The sequence below is a fragment of the Terrapene carolina genome, unplaced genomic scaffold (genome assembly GCF_002925995.2).
Source record: "Terrapene carolina triunguis isolate 2854851 unplaced genomic scaffold, T_m_triunguis-2.0 Scaffold89, whole genome shotgun sequence".
Lineage (NCBI taxonomy): Eukaryota > Metazoa > Chordata > Testudines > Emydidae > Terrapene > Terrapene triunguis.
In genome coordinates this window covers 25,764,866-25,781,222 of record NW_020664440.1, presented here as the reverse complement: position 1 = coordinate 25,781,222, position 16,357 = coordinate 25,764,866, and the positions used below count along the sequence as shown (strand labels likewise).

Genomic DNA, 16,357 nt, shown 5'->3' with positions numbered 1-16,357 from the left:
GCCCCCTTACCGTGCCACTCAGACCAGCGTGTCTGGCTTCGCGCAGCGCTGCTGCATACATGCTGCCGTGCTCCCCTGGGGAGCCACAGCCCCCCCCAGCACCTGCCTTCCAGATTTGAACACCTCAAAATTCAGGAGTGCTCAAGCTCAGTTTGGGCAGCTGTTACTTCATTTCTCCCAAATCAAATATACTGATCCACTGTAACTTGCTGTAGAAAAAGTAGGATAAAATTGAGCAAGAAGTGCTTCCCAGTGGTTATTAGGACTGGAATTGCTATTTTTAACAGCCATTGCCTTGTTTGTTTGTTTGTTTAAAAGGAAGACAGTGATATCGCATTGGCAAATTCCCCATAGAAAGAAAGAGTGGAACAAAAGAATAATAAAGGCACCTCAACTTTTCCTCATTTATGTAGGACAGTCTTATAATATGCATCCAGATATCCTCCAATCACACAAGCTGAAAATTGTTCCACTTTACTGCAGTTCTGTAACCATATGGGAACCAATCCTGTCTGAGTTCTGTGCACACCCAAAATTCCTGCTGAATGACCCGCCCTGGGAGCGAGTTACCAGTGACCCAGGGCTGCGGCAGAAGGAGGGTGCAGGGCGGGGGGGGGGGGGGGAGGCCCGGGGGGGGGGGGGGGGGGGGGGGGGGGGGGGGCAATGGTGGGGGTGTAGGGGGAGCCCAGGGCTGGGGCGGCAGGGGGGTGCGGGTGTGGGGGGGTGAGAGCACAGGTGGGGGGGGAGGGGGGTGCGGCGAGGAGCCCAGGGCTGGGACGGGGGGCAGCCAAAATTTTTTTTGCTTGGGGCGGCAAAAAACCTAGAGCCGGCCCTGGTCTTGGCTATTTTGCTGTTGGCTTTTTTCCTGGTGCAGTCATCCCAGCTGATCTGGCAGCTCTCTGCCAAATATATCTTAGGAACATTTGGGGTCATATCAGCTGAGAGCACGGGGAGAGCTGCAAAAGCAAGCTGCAGTCTCTCTTAACCCTGACCAGGAGACCCAAGTTGGTCCCACTAACAAGATTGTTCTTCAGGTGACACAACCGAGCCCCCTAGGGAGCAAAATGCCAGCTAGTGTAGTTGCACAAGCTCCACTGCAAAACTCAGCTGTGATCCACTATTTTCACCTGTGGACTCAGTGGGCAGGGCAGTGTCCACCGATTCGTATGTTCTGATGTGAAACAATGGTCTTGTGAACCAGCACAAAAAACCTTTAAGGTTTGGGTACCCTTACTCATGCTGAGTAGTAACTTACTTTTTGTGTAGTCCCATTGAAATCAATGTAAATAAAGGTATCACAGTCTAGCCCATAGGAAATGATAGAATAAAAAGGGTCCTGTTCTTCCCTGTTGCATGTAACCACAAATAAAGGGAATCAAACATATGACCGATAGTGAGAGCTGATTGGAATTTTTTAACAAAATGTTTTTTATAAGCCCAGAAAAAAACAACCGTTTTAAAATAGAGTTTCTAGATGTGTTTGTGTGTCTGGTATTTTGCCCAGTGCTCAAGGTGAAACTATCAATGAGCTGTAAAAAGCAACAAAGAGTCCTGTGGCACCTTATAGACTAACAGACATATTGGAGCATAAGCTTTCGTGGGTGAATACCCACTTCAATGGTCTCAATCTGTTGAATTTTACCCAAAGTAGTTCATGGCACTCACAAAATCTTTGGGGGACCCAAACTGAGAATGGTATTTAAGAAAATGTACATTTTTACACTGCATGTGCCAATACAGAAAAATGGCTAAAGGGTTACCGTTCCTCCCATTTTATATGCTTTACACGTGACTCTTGTAGAGGCTCTAAAATCTGAACAGTTAATCAAAGTGCTTTGAAATTTGGTGTGGTTGGTGATGATGCTGGGTAGTGTTAGTGATGCAAATTTGGAGTCATTTGTCTCTAGTTACAGGAGCCCCACACCAGTTTTCTCCAGTTGCCTTGCATTGTTAAACTAATAAGTACTAATGACTGGATGAATCACTGGCCTGTTGATTTCTGTGAATTCACCCTTCAATTAATGTATCTGGATAAATTACCATAATCTCCACCCAAGACAAAAGAAGTTTAGGACTAAGTGGTTTGAGGTTGTTACAATTTGTGAATTACGGGTGGCCATTTTTTGGGGTGTGGGGGAATGTAATCAAATCTTGGGGGAAGGGGGAAATAGATGGGGGGATGCTTCCTGAGAGGGGAAGGGCACTAGGGGGTGGAGGAGTGTGGGAATAGGGTGGGGGATTGAGGCTGAAGCGAGGGGAGAGAGGTTATGGGAGGGGGATAAATGGTAGGGGAGGTAAGAGAGGTTGGGGGATCAGGTGAAGAGACATGGCACCCGCCCCCCCGTTCTGCAAATGCACCCAACCTGCCTGCATTCCACAGCTCTGCCAGTGCACTCCAGTCCCCTATACCCCATCCACCCTGCAGCCCCAGCTCTGCCACACACTCCAACTCCTGGGCACTCCACAGCTCTGCCAGAATATTCCATCCTCACTATGCCCCCAGGTTTGCCAGTGAACCCCAACCTTCTAGCACCCCAACCACCCTGCAGCCTTAGCCCTGCCAGTGCATCTCAACCTCCTACTCCCTCTGCTTTTCCAGTGCACCCCAATCTCTGTGCACTCCCACAACTCTGCCAGTGCAATCCAACCACCTTGCAATCCAACCTTTTTGCACCCATAGCTCTGCCATTACACCCCAATGCTGCCTCCCAGCCTCCTTCACCCCAGCTCTGCCAATGCAACCTAAATCCTTTGCACCCAAATCCCCTGCAGCCCCAGGTGTGTCAGTACACCCCAACCCTGTAATACTTCCCAGTCCTGCTAGTGCACCACAACCACCCTATACCCCAACCTTCCTGCACCCCAGCATTATTCCCCTGAAATATAGTTATCCTAGAATATCAGGGTTGGAAGGAACCTCAGGAGGTCATCTACTCCAACCCCCTGCTCAAAGCAGGACCAATCCCCAGACAGATTTTTGCCCCAGATCCCTAAATGGCCCCCTCAAGGATTGAACTCATAACCCTGGGTTTGACCTGTATAAAATCTTGTTTGCCAACCATATATTATTGTTGGGTCTGCTGGTTGGAAATTTTTCATCAAAATAAGATTTTTGACATCTGAGAATATTTTTTTTTAAACAGAGTCAGATATGTGCAGAGGTTCAGCAAGACCTCTGTACCACTGAAGCCCTCTTTGAGTGATGCATGGTCCTTGTCCTGCTCCTCTGTGCAGTGCTGAATTTCGCTATTACATTTTTCTGAAATTCCTCTTTTCACCCTCCATTTTTTCCAACTAGCTCTAAATTGAGACATGGATAGGTCCTCAGCTGAATGCATCCACATCCACTTATTGTAATGAAGTCACAACTTCCCTTGTATGTATTATTCACCTATAATTTTGTAATCAGACATCAAGGCCTGATTGTCATAATTGTGTGACTAATTTGCATTCAGAATTACCAAGGTTATGCATGCAAATTAGGTATCTGAGTCTGCTAGTAGACATTGCACATAGTGGTAATTGCACATGGAAATTAGGTTTATAATTACACACAAATGTTTGTGTACACAGTTGTACATCTGCACAGATATCCCATTCAGCGTCTAAACACTCTCATATTACTGTGCAAGAGCTCCAATTCTATGATGATAGGTACTAAAAAAGTCCTGAGGTAGATGGACAGATAGGTGAGAGAGAAATTTTCACTGGTTTCTCATGCTACTTACTATCAAAAGAACATCATACGTAAAAATAAGAAGGTGCAAAGGCCTTTTTAATGCAAGGGAATCCAAGATTCTATTCTGGGTTCTCTCTGACTTTGAATAAGTCATTTAAAGGGAGACTATAAACTTGCAATCACGCTTCTAATTTAAAATGTGGTGTTTGCTGATATTATAAAAGATTTTTGCAACCTTTTTTGAGAAGCTGTAACATCTCGGAATTGTCAGCAACCCTCTGAAATTTGGGCGAGAGCGCGTTTTCAGTCTACAAATGTCTCCTCCCTTCCCATCCCCAATCACTCCCCTCCTTAGATCCAGCACATACCCCCAGCAGCCAATTTTTCACTCTGAGGGCAGTGTATGAGCCAGAAGTGCCTCACCTCTGGTGTGGGGAGGGAGGGAGAGAGCCTGGATTGGTCCTCCCTGATTTCTCTCCTCTGCACCGACCACATGCCACCAGTGTCCCAGTCTTCCCTCTACAATAGTGGCCTATTTCTGCTGACACCTAATGTAGTTTAGTCCTGTAGCTCAAGTGATAGACATCTATACTGTAGACTAGGAAATTACATTCAAAAATTTATGGTAAATTTCTTTTATGGTAAAAGAAAATGATTTAGGTTACAAAGTCAAGCAATTGAAAGTTAGGGAATGCCAGATTTACAGTTGCCAGTGCAACCTTAATTCTGCTCCCTTGTGCACATGCATTATAATAAAGCCTAGTTGCATGGTCACATACTGTTTTTTCAAGTTGGTGTCTTTAAACACACTGACCCTCAATTGTAAAATCAGTTCAGTGTAATACTTATGTGACTTGCAGGGAGCTGTCAGGCTTGCTTTTTTGGAATGCACTGAAATTGGTTGAAAAATATGATATAGGTACAAAGTATTGTTTACATGTGCAGCACTCCTGCTGTTATATATATACTTCCTGATGTGGCTACTGATTGGTGTTTGTATAATGTACAAACACCCAAGCAGAGGTATGCTAAGTTGAAATGCTGGCATTCTCGCATCCAAAATTAGATACTTTTTTGAAAATGTAATACCTGTGGTATTCCTTTACTAATGAAAGGAGTTGCAAAACCATAACTTACAATATGCTTTAGTCTAGCGCATAGCTACAGATGACTGGAAATCTGAAAAGGGAGAAACTGAATGTCTGGGGCTTTGTTTTTTCCCCCTTAAAAACAATAATCATCATGGGCCAGATTCACTGAACAATACCTTATGCCATCAGTAGTCCCACTGAAGTTATTTGGACCTGCTAATGGAATATAGTATCACTCATTGTCATTATGGGTATTGGAATCTGGCTTTTTATAAAGTGCAATAGGCACAATAATACATCTTGATTGTTTTGAAACAAACCTACCCTCAACTAGATGTAGACTAACTGCTTGAAAAATCTATTCTTTGTTCCACCATTGAAAAGACTTTTAACTTCCTTTAGCATAACTCCAGTTAGTGCAGTGTATCCGTGAAACCCAGTATGGTAAAGATGTGCACTGCGCATTAAAGAAACAATCATTTAAATGTTATTGACTAAATTTTCTAGTGGATGGATAAACATAGTGTTGAAGTGCTATTGACATTCTCAAACAACAAAGAACAGATTGAAAACCAATGAAAGAGAATACAAAGCATAGTTTTTAAAAAACAACAACCCTTAATTAATGCAGTCCTTTTGCAGAATCACCTACTAGCATCTGTTCACTATGAGGCCGGAGGCAGAAAACATGGATTCATTAAAATTCATAGTGCATGAAATCCATTGTCAACATTTTACCATTTTGTATAGCAAACAAATGTCAACATTATATTTTTACATATTTCAACAGTGTATTTTTTGGCACATCTATATCTAACTATAAGGAGAGAAAATATTTGTTCATCTGATAGATCTATGAATTGATTTATAGATTAAAAATTATACAATTTACTGGTAATTTTAAATAATCTGTTTCTTTATACTGTATGTTCATATGTGATAGTGTACATACATTGTCAAAAAGTTTTCACAGTATCCATGAAATAGTCTGTGAAACGGTCTGAGCTTTTGTAAACTATTGTGAAGCATTCTTTTATAGCGAAGTTCATCGTTAGTTTAATTAGTGTTTGTGGAACAGTAATTTGCTTCCAAGGGCAAAAATTCAATTGGGATACTTAATTGCTTATTTTAATCCAGTTGATTTATTAAAAGATAAAAAGTAAGAACCTTGACCCTCCTATAGAAAGTTGGTATTGACAGTTTCCAGGAGATTCCACCAGTCCGGGGCATAAGAAGCAGCTATGACAGCTGTGCGCTACCTCATCACCACCTCTGCCAGGTCTGTGAGAGAGGAGGCGTGGCTGCTACAGCTAGTTGAAATTTTCTTGTCAAAATAATTGTTTTGACAAAAGATGGATTTATCACCAAATCAAAAAATATTCACAGAAAATGTTAATTTAGGTTTAATTTTTCCATTTTTCAAGACCATCCGAAAAGCAAATTTTTTTTTAGTAATCCTTTTCATGACATTAGACTGGGTGTGATATCCATTGAACCTAATTGGAATCTTGACTTCACTGGGCTTTGGATCAGGGCTATAGACAGTTTAGAGTACCCAGGAGAGTGTTCTGAATTATTTTAGGAACAAAGAATCAGCCCCAGAATTGAGGAACCGCTATCTTTGTGTTCTGACCTATCCCAATGCACTCAATACACACAGGCTGTGGTGGAAAAGCTGGCAATGTAGCTTGCTGTCAATATAAGCTTAAATTTCCAAGGATTTTAAAATTTGTATAAAAAAGTTCAATACATTTATTGAATGTTTGAGTATTTTATTCACATCATTTTATTATTATTTTAAAAATTTCGGTGCAATACAAATGTATTAAAGGTCAATGGTATTTTAACTTTTTATTTTAGAAACATAATTATTTCTTTGTTTCATTTGGCTTTATATAGGTAATGTTTTGAAAATGTTCAATTACAAATGTTGCTTGGCCATATAGAAATGTAGGTGTTCCCCTACTGGATCAGATATCCATTTATTTGGTTCTTGCTCTAGTTAATCTAGTTCTTTATCTAGTTCTTTTTCTAATTGTAGAAATGCCATAAAACCAAATGTACTGTAAAGGTTTTTCCCAAGACATGGCTTCCTTCTCTAGTCTTCCTCCACACCCGAACTCTTGATTTTCTTGGTTCAAATTATTAATTATATCTATGTAGCTAGTAGGAAAGAATTTCATTAATATTATCATTATTATTACTATACACATATTTATTGGTGTTAGTTTAAATTAACTATCTGGTACTGGAGGCAAAAGCTCCATTCCACTATCTAGGCCGTACTGGGTTTTATGCTGTCACTGCTTATTTAGATAAACAAGGCTTTGCCTTTTGGCTGTTCAAAATATTGAGCTGCGTGAACCACATTTAGAAGGTCACTATGAACATTAAACTACACTAATTGTTTTGGAAAACCAGCCTATTCTTGTGGCAAAAACATATGCCTCAAAATTGCCTGGAGCTGAGATGTAAATTTTTTACCTCTAATTTACTAGAATTTAACAAAATAGAAAGTATATGGCTTCCAATAAACTGTAATATACTTTTATTTTACAAAAAAATTTTGCATTATAGAGAATTGTTTGCGAGTGACTTGTACTAGGTGATACTACATTCAACTTCTTTTTATAGCAGCATGGTTCATGACACTGTATTTGTCAGTTTGTATGTCAATCTTTCCATTATAAACCTAAAAGACTTAATTTCCTGATATGAAAACATTGTTTTTAGAATGAATTAGTTGTTTGGTTATAAAAATCAGATCATTCCATGTCTGGTAATTTACGGTCTCTCAAAAATTGCCAACAGTTTTTAATGCCCGGTATGTCTGGAGCATATTCTGACCTTATTATTATACACTTGTTGTAGTGTTCTACTATTGCTGAATGTAATAGTCGTGAAAGGGGACAGAATTTTGACAGTTCCAGAAAGTGATTGGTTTATATACTTTTATGTTTTAAATTCTGGAGACTTTCTTTTAAAACAAATGAAATGGAAAGAAAGCTAAAATTCTCCTTCTTGGAGCCCAGAATCTGGCTCTGTTAACATGGGGCCTTTGTGAGCTCGCACAAGCCCCCTTCAACTCATAAGCATCCTTTCCTAATTCTCCTTTCCCTCTATTATTCTCCATGTTACTTGCTAATTTCAATCTGTGCCAGGTTTGGTGGACTGAAAATAGCTTGAGAACTGGACAATTTTCCTGCTTCTTTTATAATGTAGCTTTTTATTGAAATCCTATCCAGACATCAACTTACACAAATCAGATTAATAACACAAATTTCTTCTTCGAGTGATTGCTCCTGTGTATTCCACAGTAGGTGTGCGTGCTCGCCACGTGCACCGGTACTGGAAGTTTTTCCCTTAGCAGTACCCATAGTGGGGGAGCACCGCTGCAACTCCTGGAGTAGCGCCTCTATATCACGCTATAAGGGGAGCTGCGCACTCCCCCCACCCTCAGTTCCTTCTTGCTGCCAGTGAAGGTAGTCGGAATTTAGTGCTCCAGCTCTGCTGCAGCACTGCAAACCTTAGTAGTACCGGCACCGGAGGAATCCATTGCGGTGCCACCACCCGCCTTACATGAAGATTTTAAGGCTAACCGGGAGCTCCTTAGGCGTGTCGCCTCCAATCTCCAGCTCCAGGCCGAAGAGATGGAGGAGCCGTCGGACATGTTGTTCAACGTCTTGTCCTCTTTGGCACCGGGCTGTGTGGTCCTACCTCTCCACCAAGGGGTGGCCAATATCTCCACGTCGCTTTGGCAAACCCCGGCGTCCTTGGCGCCTATTTCAAAAAAGGCAGAGAGAAAGTACTTTGTGCCAGCAAATTGGCACGAATATTTGTATTCTCACCCGGTACCCAACTCTCTGGTGGTGGAGTCGGTAAACCACCGAGAGAGACATGGCCAACCCGCGCCCACCCCCAAAGATAAAGACGCCAGAAGACTGGATATCTTCGGCAGGAAGGTTTATTCATCGGCGAGCTTCCAGCTCAGGGTGGCTAATCATCAAGCCCTCCTGAGCCGCTGTGATTTTAACCTGTAGGGGTCCCTGCCAAAGTGTGAACCTCTTCTTCAGGAAAAGGATAAGAAGAAGTTCAGAGCTTTGGTCGACGAAGGTGCGGCGGTGGCAAAAGCGGCCCTCCAAGCGGCTTCGGACGCGGCAGATACAGCAGCCCGTTTGATGGCCTCTGCTGTTGCCATGCTCAGGGCGTCGTGGCTCTCACTGTCAGGGCTGTCCGCGGAGTCCCAGTCCCTCATGTAGGACTTGCCTTTCGACGGGAAGGCCCTGTTTGCGGATCAGACAGACACCTGTCTACACAGGATGAAGGACTACCGCACCACCCTGCAAACTCTGGGCCTATATGTCCCACCGGCTAAGGACAAACCCAGGCCACAGACCTCGGTTCCTCCAAGTAGGGGCAGATATGAGCCTCCACCTAAGAGGGTGAGGGAGCAGAGACGTAGATCCCAGCGCCAGTCCCGCTCAGCCCCGCGACCTGGGCCCTCCAAGGGCAAAAGGCAGGGAAAGAGGTGCTTTTGACTCTTTGCGGGGGGCCACCGGGCCTGTTGCCAGGGGAGCCCCCCAGTTAATAAAGTTTGTGTTCTGCAACCATTTATCTGCCTTCCGAGTGCAATGGTCCCATATAACGTTGGACCAGTGGGTCCTCAGCATCATTTCCAGGGGCTACATGTTGCAGTTCACTTCGCTCCCCCTCTACCACCCCTCGCCCCCGGAAATCCCCGGGCATCCGGAGCATCACCTCCTTCTAGACCAGGAGGTGACGCGCCTCCTCACCCTGGGCGCAGTGGAGAAGGTGCCTCGGGAATTCCAGGGCAGGGGTTTCTACTCCCGGTATTTTCTGATTCCAAAGGCAAAAGGCGGGCTCAGGCCCATCCTCGACCTGCGGAGCCTCAACCAGTTTATGGTTCGTTACAAGTTCCGCATGGTTTCCCTGGCCTCTATTATTCCATCCCTAGACCCGGGGGATTGGGTCGCAGCCGTGGACCTCCAGGATGCCTATTTCCACATCCATATTTTCGAGGGTCACAGGCGCTTCCTCCACTTCCTGGTAGGGCGGGACCACTACCAGTTTACGGTCCTTCCCTTTGGCCTCTCCATGGTCCCCAGGGTTTTTACCAAATGCATGGTGGTAGTGGCAGCCTACCTCAGGAGGAATGGGCTGCAAATTTTCCCCTACCTGAGTGACTGGCTGCTCAAAGGTAAGTCTCAGTCCCAGGTGCAAGCCCAGATGAAATTCCTGCTGGCCACTTGCGAGAGTCTAGGCCTAGTGGTAAACGAAGACAAGTCCACGTTAGTGCCGGTTCAGCGATACACTTCATAGGAGCGCAGTTGGACTCAGTGGTGGCCACGGCCTCTCTTCCCAGGGACAGGTTCGAGACGCTCAAAAGTCTCATAGCCTCGGTTACGTCCTTCCCTGTGACAACAGCAAGAGTGTGCCTTCAACTCCTGGGCCACATGGCAGCCTGCACCTCAGTGGTGTGACATGCCAGGCTCAGAATGAGGCCCCTCCAACTCTGGCTAGCCTCCCAATATTCCCAGGCCAGGGACGGCCTGGACAAGGTTGTCACGGTACCTCCCAATGTAGTGGCCGACCTGCAATGGTGGTCCCTCCTGGACAACATGTTACAAGGGATCCCCTTCCGAGAGACCCCTCCCTCACTAGATCTAGTTTCGGACGCCTCGGACCTGGGGTGGTTAGCCCATGTGGAGAGCTTCCAAACCCAGGGCAGATGGTCGACCTCGGAATTGTCCCTCCACATAAACGTCAGGGAACTCAGGGTGGTGCGCCTGGCGTGCATAGCGTTCAGCCTGCACCTTCGGGGAAAGATGGTCAGAGTCCTCACGGACAATATGACCGTGATGTATTACATCAACAGGCAAGGGGGCACGCACTCCTCGGCTTGTGCCAGGAAGCCCTGGACCTATGGGAATTTTGTATAGCCCACGACATCTCTCTGAGGGCTTTTCACCTACCCGGCACGCGCAATACGCGAGCCGATCACCTCATCAGGGTTTTCTCCCACCAATACGAGTGGTCACTCCACTGGGAGGTCGCCTGGCAGCTCTTCCGAGAGTGGGGAGCTCCCCAGGTAGATCTCTTTGCTACCGCCCAGAATCGTCTCTGCCCCCAGTTCTGCTCCAGGGCAGGGGCAGAAAGGGGGGCGATCTCAGATGCATTCCTCCTACAGTGGTCAGACCAACTGTTCTATGCCTTTCCACTGTTTCCACTGATAGGCAAGGTCCTGCAGAAAGTAAAGGCGGACAGGTCGAGGGTCATCCTCATAGCCCCGGATTGGGCCCGCCAGCCTTGGTACAGGACCCTCCTGCAACTGTTAGCGACCCCCCCGTGGAGGCTGCCGCTCCGCCCAGAACTCCTCTCCCAGGAGAGGGGATGCCTTCTCCATCCCAACCTAGCCGCGCTTCACTTGACAGCGTGGTTGCTCCATGGTTAAACAAGGAGGAGGGAAGGTGTTCAGAGGATGTCAGATGAATTCTGCTGGAGAGCAGAAAGCCATCTACACCACGGACCTACCTTGCCAAATGGTTTAGGTTTTCTAGGTGGGCGAGGGAGCGGGGCGCCTCCCTGTCATCCGCATCCCTCCAACTTTCATCCGCATCCCTCCAACTTATTCTAGATTGCCTCCTGTCCCTTAGGACCCAAGGTCTAGCTCCGGCCTCCGTCAGAGTACATTTAGTGGCCATTTCAGCCTTTCACCCTCCGGTGCAGGGTCACTCGGTGTTTTCCCATGAGATCACCTCCCCCTTTTTAAAGGGCCTAGATGGTACATTTCCATACGCTAGGGCCCCAGTCCCGCAATGGGATCTGAACCTAGTGCTATCCCGCCTCACGGGCCCTCCCTTTGAACCCTTGGCCACGTGTTCCTGGTCCCACCTGTCCTGGAAAGTAGCATTCTTGGTGGCTATCACCTCAGCCTGTCGGGTCTCGGAGCTTAGGGCCTTGACCTCGGAACCCCGTATACGGTCTTCCATAGGGATACGGTCCAGCTTCGCCCACATCCTGCGTTTCTCCCCAAGGTGGTCTCCGCCTTCCATATGGAACAGGATATTTTCTTACCGGTACTCTGTCCTAAGCCCATTCCTCTAATGAGGAGCGCCGCCTACACACGCTAGACATGCGTAGGGCGCTTGCCTTTTACCTGGACCGTACCAGGCCGTTCAGGAAATCCTCGCAGCTGTCCGTTGCATCGGCCGAGCATATGAGAGGGCAACCAGTCTCCACCCAGCACCTTTCCCGCTGGATCACCTCGTGCATACGCACGTGTTACGACTTGGCAGGGGTTCCCCCGCCGCCTATCGTAAAGGCGCATTCTACGAGAGCACAGGCCTCATCAGCCGCCTATGTAGACCACGTCCCTATCCAGGACATACGTAGGGCTGCCATTTGGTCCTCTGTCCACACCTTTTCCTCGCACTATGCGATCATCTCCCAAACACGGGATGACGCCGGGTTTGGTAGGGCGGTACTCCGTCCCGATAACCTTTAAACTCCTACCCACCTCCATCAGATTTAGCTTGAAGTCACCTACTGTGGAATACACAGGAACAATCACTCAAAGAAGAAAGGACAGTTACCTGTTCCGTAACTGGCGTTCTTCGAGATGTGTTGCTCCTGTCTATTCCACACCCCGCCCTCCTTCCCCTCTGTTGGAGTTGTCTGGCAAGAAGGAACTGAGGGTGGGGGGAGTGCGCAGCTCCCCTTATAGCGCGATATAGAGGCGCTACTCCAGGTGTCGCAGTGATGCTCCCCCACTATGGGTACTGCTAAGGGAAAAACTTCCGGCACCGGTGCACGTGGCGAGCACGCACACCTACTGTGGAATAGACAGGAGCAACACATCTCGAAGAACGCCAGTTACGGAACAAGTAACTGTCCTTTCTAACTTGTGCATTAATCTTGGACTTCTAATTTCTCTTGTGTCATAACACTCCTGTTTGCATTTGACTAACAGAACTGAGAATATCAAATAACAAAACATGTCTATCTGCCTCCTCATATATATCCAATCCACCATACCCTTTACTCCCTTCCTACAGTTATTGCTAATATTTGTTCTTATTGAGGATAGACGGATCCTATTAGATGTGGATTTTTTTTCTTGCTTTCATTATTTTTGTTGGAACATCTACTGGGAATATGTTGAAACTCCCTCTGCCTAAACAGGCTGGGAATTGGGTGTTATAAATCGTTGAGAACTGTCTCAGTGTTGACAGCTGGCTGTCCAGTGATTCAGGATTGTGATTTGGATATGTATGAGAAAAATAATTGAATAAGTAAGTAACAAAATTTTTCCATTTATCCCACATTTACTTTAATCTTTATTTTATCATTAATGTTATATAGGTATATTAAAATATCCATACATCTTCAGTCAATGACTTCTATAAATATATTAACATGTATATTGAATTTGTTAGAATATTGCTTTTACAACCTGTTTTTTTCATGTTTCAGCACTTCAGGGAACACCTCAACAAACTTTTTGCAAAAGGAATTGGAATGCTGGATATAGCTTTAAATGAAGCTTTCAACGTTCTCAGTGATGTAAGTTTGCACCTTTCTTTAAGCATTTGCATTGATGCTCCTCCCCCCCCCATTAAGTTAATTGCTGAAAATAAACTTTCATTTTAATAACTAGCTAATAAATCATGACAGGCTCCTGCTCAAAGTCCTCCCCATAGGATTATGATGATAAGAAAGGTGCTTCATGAGCTAGCCTACAGTGTAATACTTGAAAATTGCCCATATCCAATAAACGAAGCAGATCTACTAACATTTATATATATAAAATTGAGAGAGAGAGACACACACACACATTATCAAGATTATTTAAGTGGCTGTTTATTCACATTAGACCAGTGTTTTTCAAAGTTCGGGTTGCGGCATGTAAGGCACTGGGTCGCTCTGGTCAGCACGCCAACCGGGATGTTAAAAGTCCCGTCGGCGGTGCTGCCCAGTTAAGGCAGGCTAGTGCCTACCTGTTCCGACACTGCGCTGCGCCCTGGAAGTGGCCAGCAGTGGGTCTGGCTTCTAGGCAGGGGGGCCACGGGGCTCTGCACACTGCCCCTGCCCCAAGCACCGGCTCTGTACTCTCTTTGGCTGGGAACCGGCCACTGGGAGCTGGAGGGGGGGAGGTGACTGCTGGTGAGAGCGGCGCAGAGCCGCTTGCGCGCCTCCAGCTAGGAGCCAGACCTGCTGCTGGCCGCTTCAGGCGCAGCGCAGTCTGAGGTGCCAGGACAGGTGGGAAGCCTGTCTCTGCACCCCGGCTGCACTGCTAACCAGGAGTCGCCGGAAGTAAGTCCACGCCCCAACCCTATGCCCCAATCCCCTGCCCCAGCCCTGAGCCCCCCCAAACCCGGAACCCCTTCTTTCACCCCAAACCCCTCATCCCTGGCCCCACCCCAGAGTCTGCACCCCAGACCAGATCCCTGACCCCCTCCTGCAACCCAACTCCCTGCCCCAGCCCTGAGCCCCCTACAAACCCAGAGCCCCTCCTGCACCCTAGATCTCTCATCCCCGGCCCCACCCCAGACCCTGCACCCCCAGCCCAGAGCCCTGACTCCCTCCCACACCCCAACCCCTTGCCCAAGCCCTGAGCCCCTCCCACACCCCAAACCCCTCATCCCCAGCTCTGTTGGGTTTCAGTCATCAACAATTTTCTTCAATTGGGTCCCCAGGAAAAAAGTTGGAAAACCACTGCATTAGACTACTGTCGGTCTTGAAGTACCCTCAGTTAAATATGAGTTTACCACTTACATTATTTTTTTTGGTAATGGTTAATGTCATTGTATTAGTCTCTATATTTGACAAACATTTTAGGAACATACACAGTTATAAATGAGCAAATGATTGTTACTGCTTTTACTTTTAGCACAAAGATTAATATGTTTTAGACAGCTTTGTACAAAAGTAACTATCTGAAGAGTTTTTATAACTTATCATTTCTGTCTTCCCATATTCATAGAGAGAGAAATGCAAAATTCTCTTGATTTCTGTCTAGACATAGACCATTTGGAAACAGTTCAGAGGTATAATAATATTTCTATTATTTATTGGCCAAAACATGAGGTCAGCTTTTGATTTCTGATAACGTTCCTGTGAATAATGTCTATGTACAGTCATTTCAGTCTGAACATCATAATGGGGACAACCCAGTACAGCTCAATTAGTTTTCCTTTACCACCACTACCATAAAAAATCATGTTGCGTTCTTTGAAAGAATATCTCTTACAGAATAGAAAGGAATATTTTAATTAAAATCAGGCCCATTATCTTTGCCCAAGATGTTTTCCCACACAAGGTAAATATCAGAATGAGTGATTATTGCATTGTGCTTTCATGTAGTATAGTTCACAAAGATCCTTTCTTGGTAATTCCTGGCAAATCTGAAATACATTATCATGCTTTATTTTCCAGCAGAGAACAACTCTAGCCTTATTTTGATTCAACTGACTGTGTGCTTCTCTGAGAATTTCTTTTAGAGAGAACAAGCAAATAAAAAGAAAGGCGGAGGGGAAATGAGTGAGAATGAAAGAGAAATGGGTGTCTGCCGAATTTTTATTTTTAATTGCACCAATTATAATCTTGACAACTATTTTAGGTTTAAAGCCACTGGTGGCAACTTTTATTGAAATAAACATAGATTTAAGGTTAGTGTATGGGGAACCCTGTGATCATGATTACTTCATAGTGCAAGTGCCAGGCCAAAAGCCCAGGCCAACGCATAGGATTGCAACTTCTTTCAGTGTAACAGTCAGGCCAAAGCTTCTCCTAGGGGAATGGGCTCATCTCTTTCTGCAACTAATTATAAGCAATTACCTCTTTCATCAAGATGCCCATATGGGTGAGCACTTTAAAAATTACAAATTACCTTATCACAAAACTACAGTAAGGCCTATCAAGCAAGGCATGAGTACCCAATGCAATCACACAAGGCAAAACTAGCATAAACTGAACTCGAAGGGGGTAAAGGAAAGGTGACTGTATGCCACCTTTATTGTCCAAAGTCCTGGGCCTGGCAGGGAGCTGCTTGGCAGGGAAGGCTGCTCTAAGGTGAAATACCAGCATCCAGGGATCACTGGGACCTAGTACCACAGCCCACTTATCCTTTTACCCAGGAACAGCTCTAATGCCCAGGGCTAGTTTCTTAACAATAAGGTTATTTCAAAATACTACATGAAACCCCACTCTGAAACTTCTCCTAGAGGCTAGTTTATTCCTAGTGAGTCTTCCGCCAGGAACCATCTGTCCCAGCCTGAGTTCTTTTTGTCTGAGGTCTACTCCCATCTTCCTTCTATCTGGGTGGAGTTAATTACATAAGTGAGTCAGTAAAAGCCACTTAACATTTTCCCTACATGAGCAACACTTGCTAAGAAAGGAAATGTGAATACTCATGGTTATGAATTCAAAATTCAGTTTGTGAGAATAATTTCAAATTTGTCAGAAAATATGCCTTACAGTGAATGATTTCAAGAAGTTTAATTCAGTAGACAGGGCCGGCTCCAGGGTTTTGGCCACCCCAAGCAGCCCAAAAAAAAAAAAAAAAAAA

At 45.5% G+C, this 16,357-nt stretch overlaps 1 protein-coding gene across 1 annotated transcript in view; it reads left to right on the top strand.

The window, feature by feature from the left end:
- The window catches only part of CACNA2D3 (calcium voltage-gated channel auxiliary subunit alpha2delta 3), a 734,667-nt gene that overhangs the window by 367,284 nt on the left and 351,026 nt on the right, over positions 1 to 16,357 (top strand). Inside the window, exon 10 of the mRNA XM_024221093.3 lies at positions 13,264 to 13,353. Coding sequence (XP_024076861.2) covers positions 13,264 to 13,353 — 90 coding nt within the window. The remainder of the gene's footprint in view (positions 1 to 13,263; positions 13,354 to 16,357) is intronic.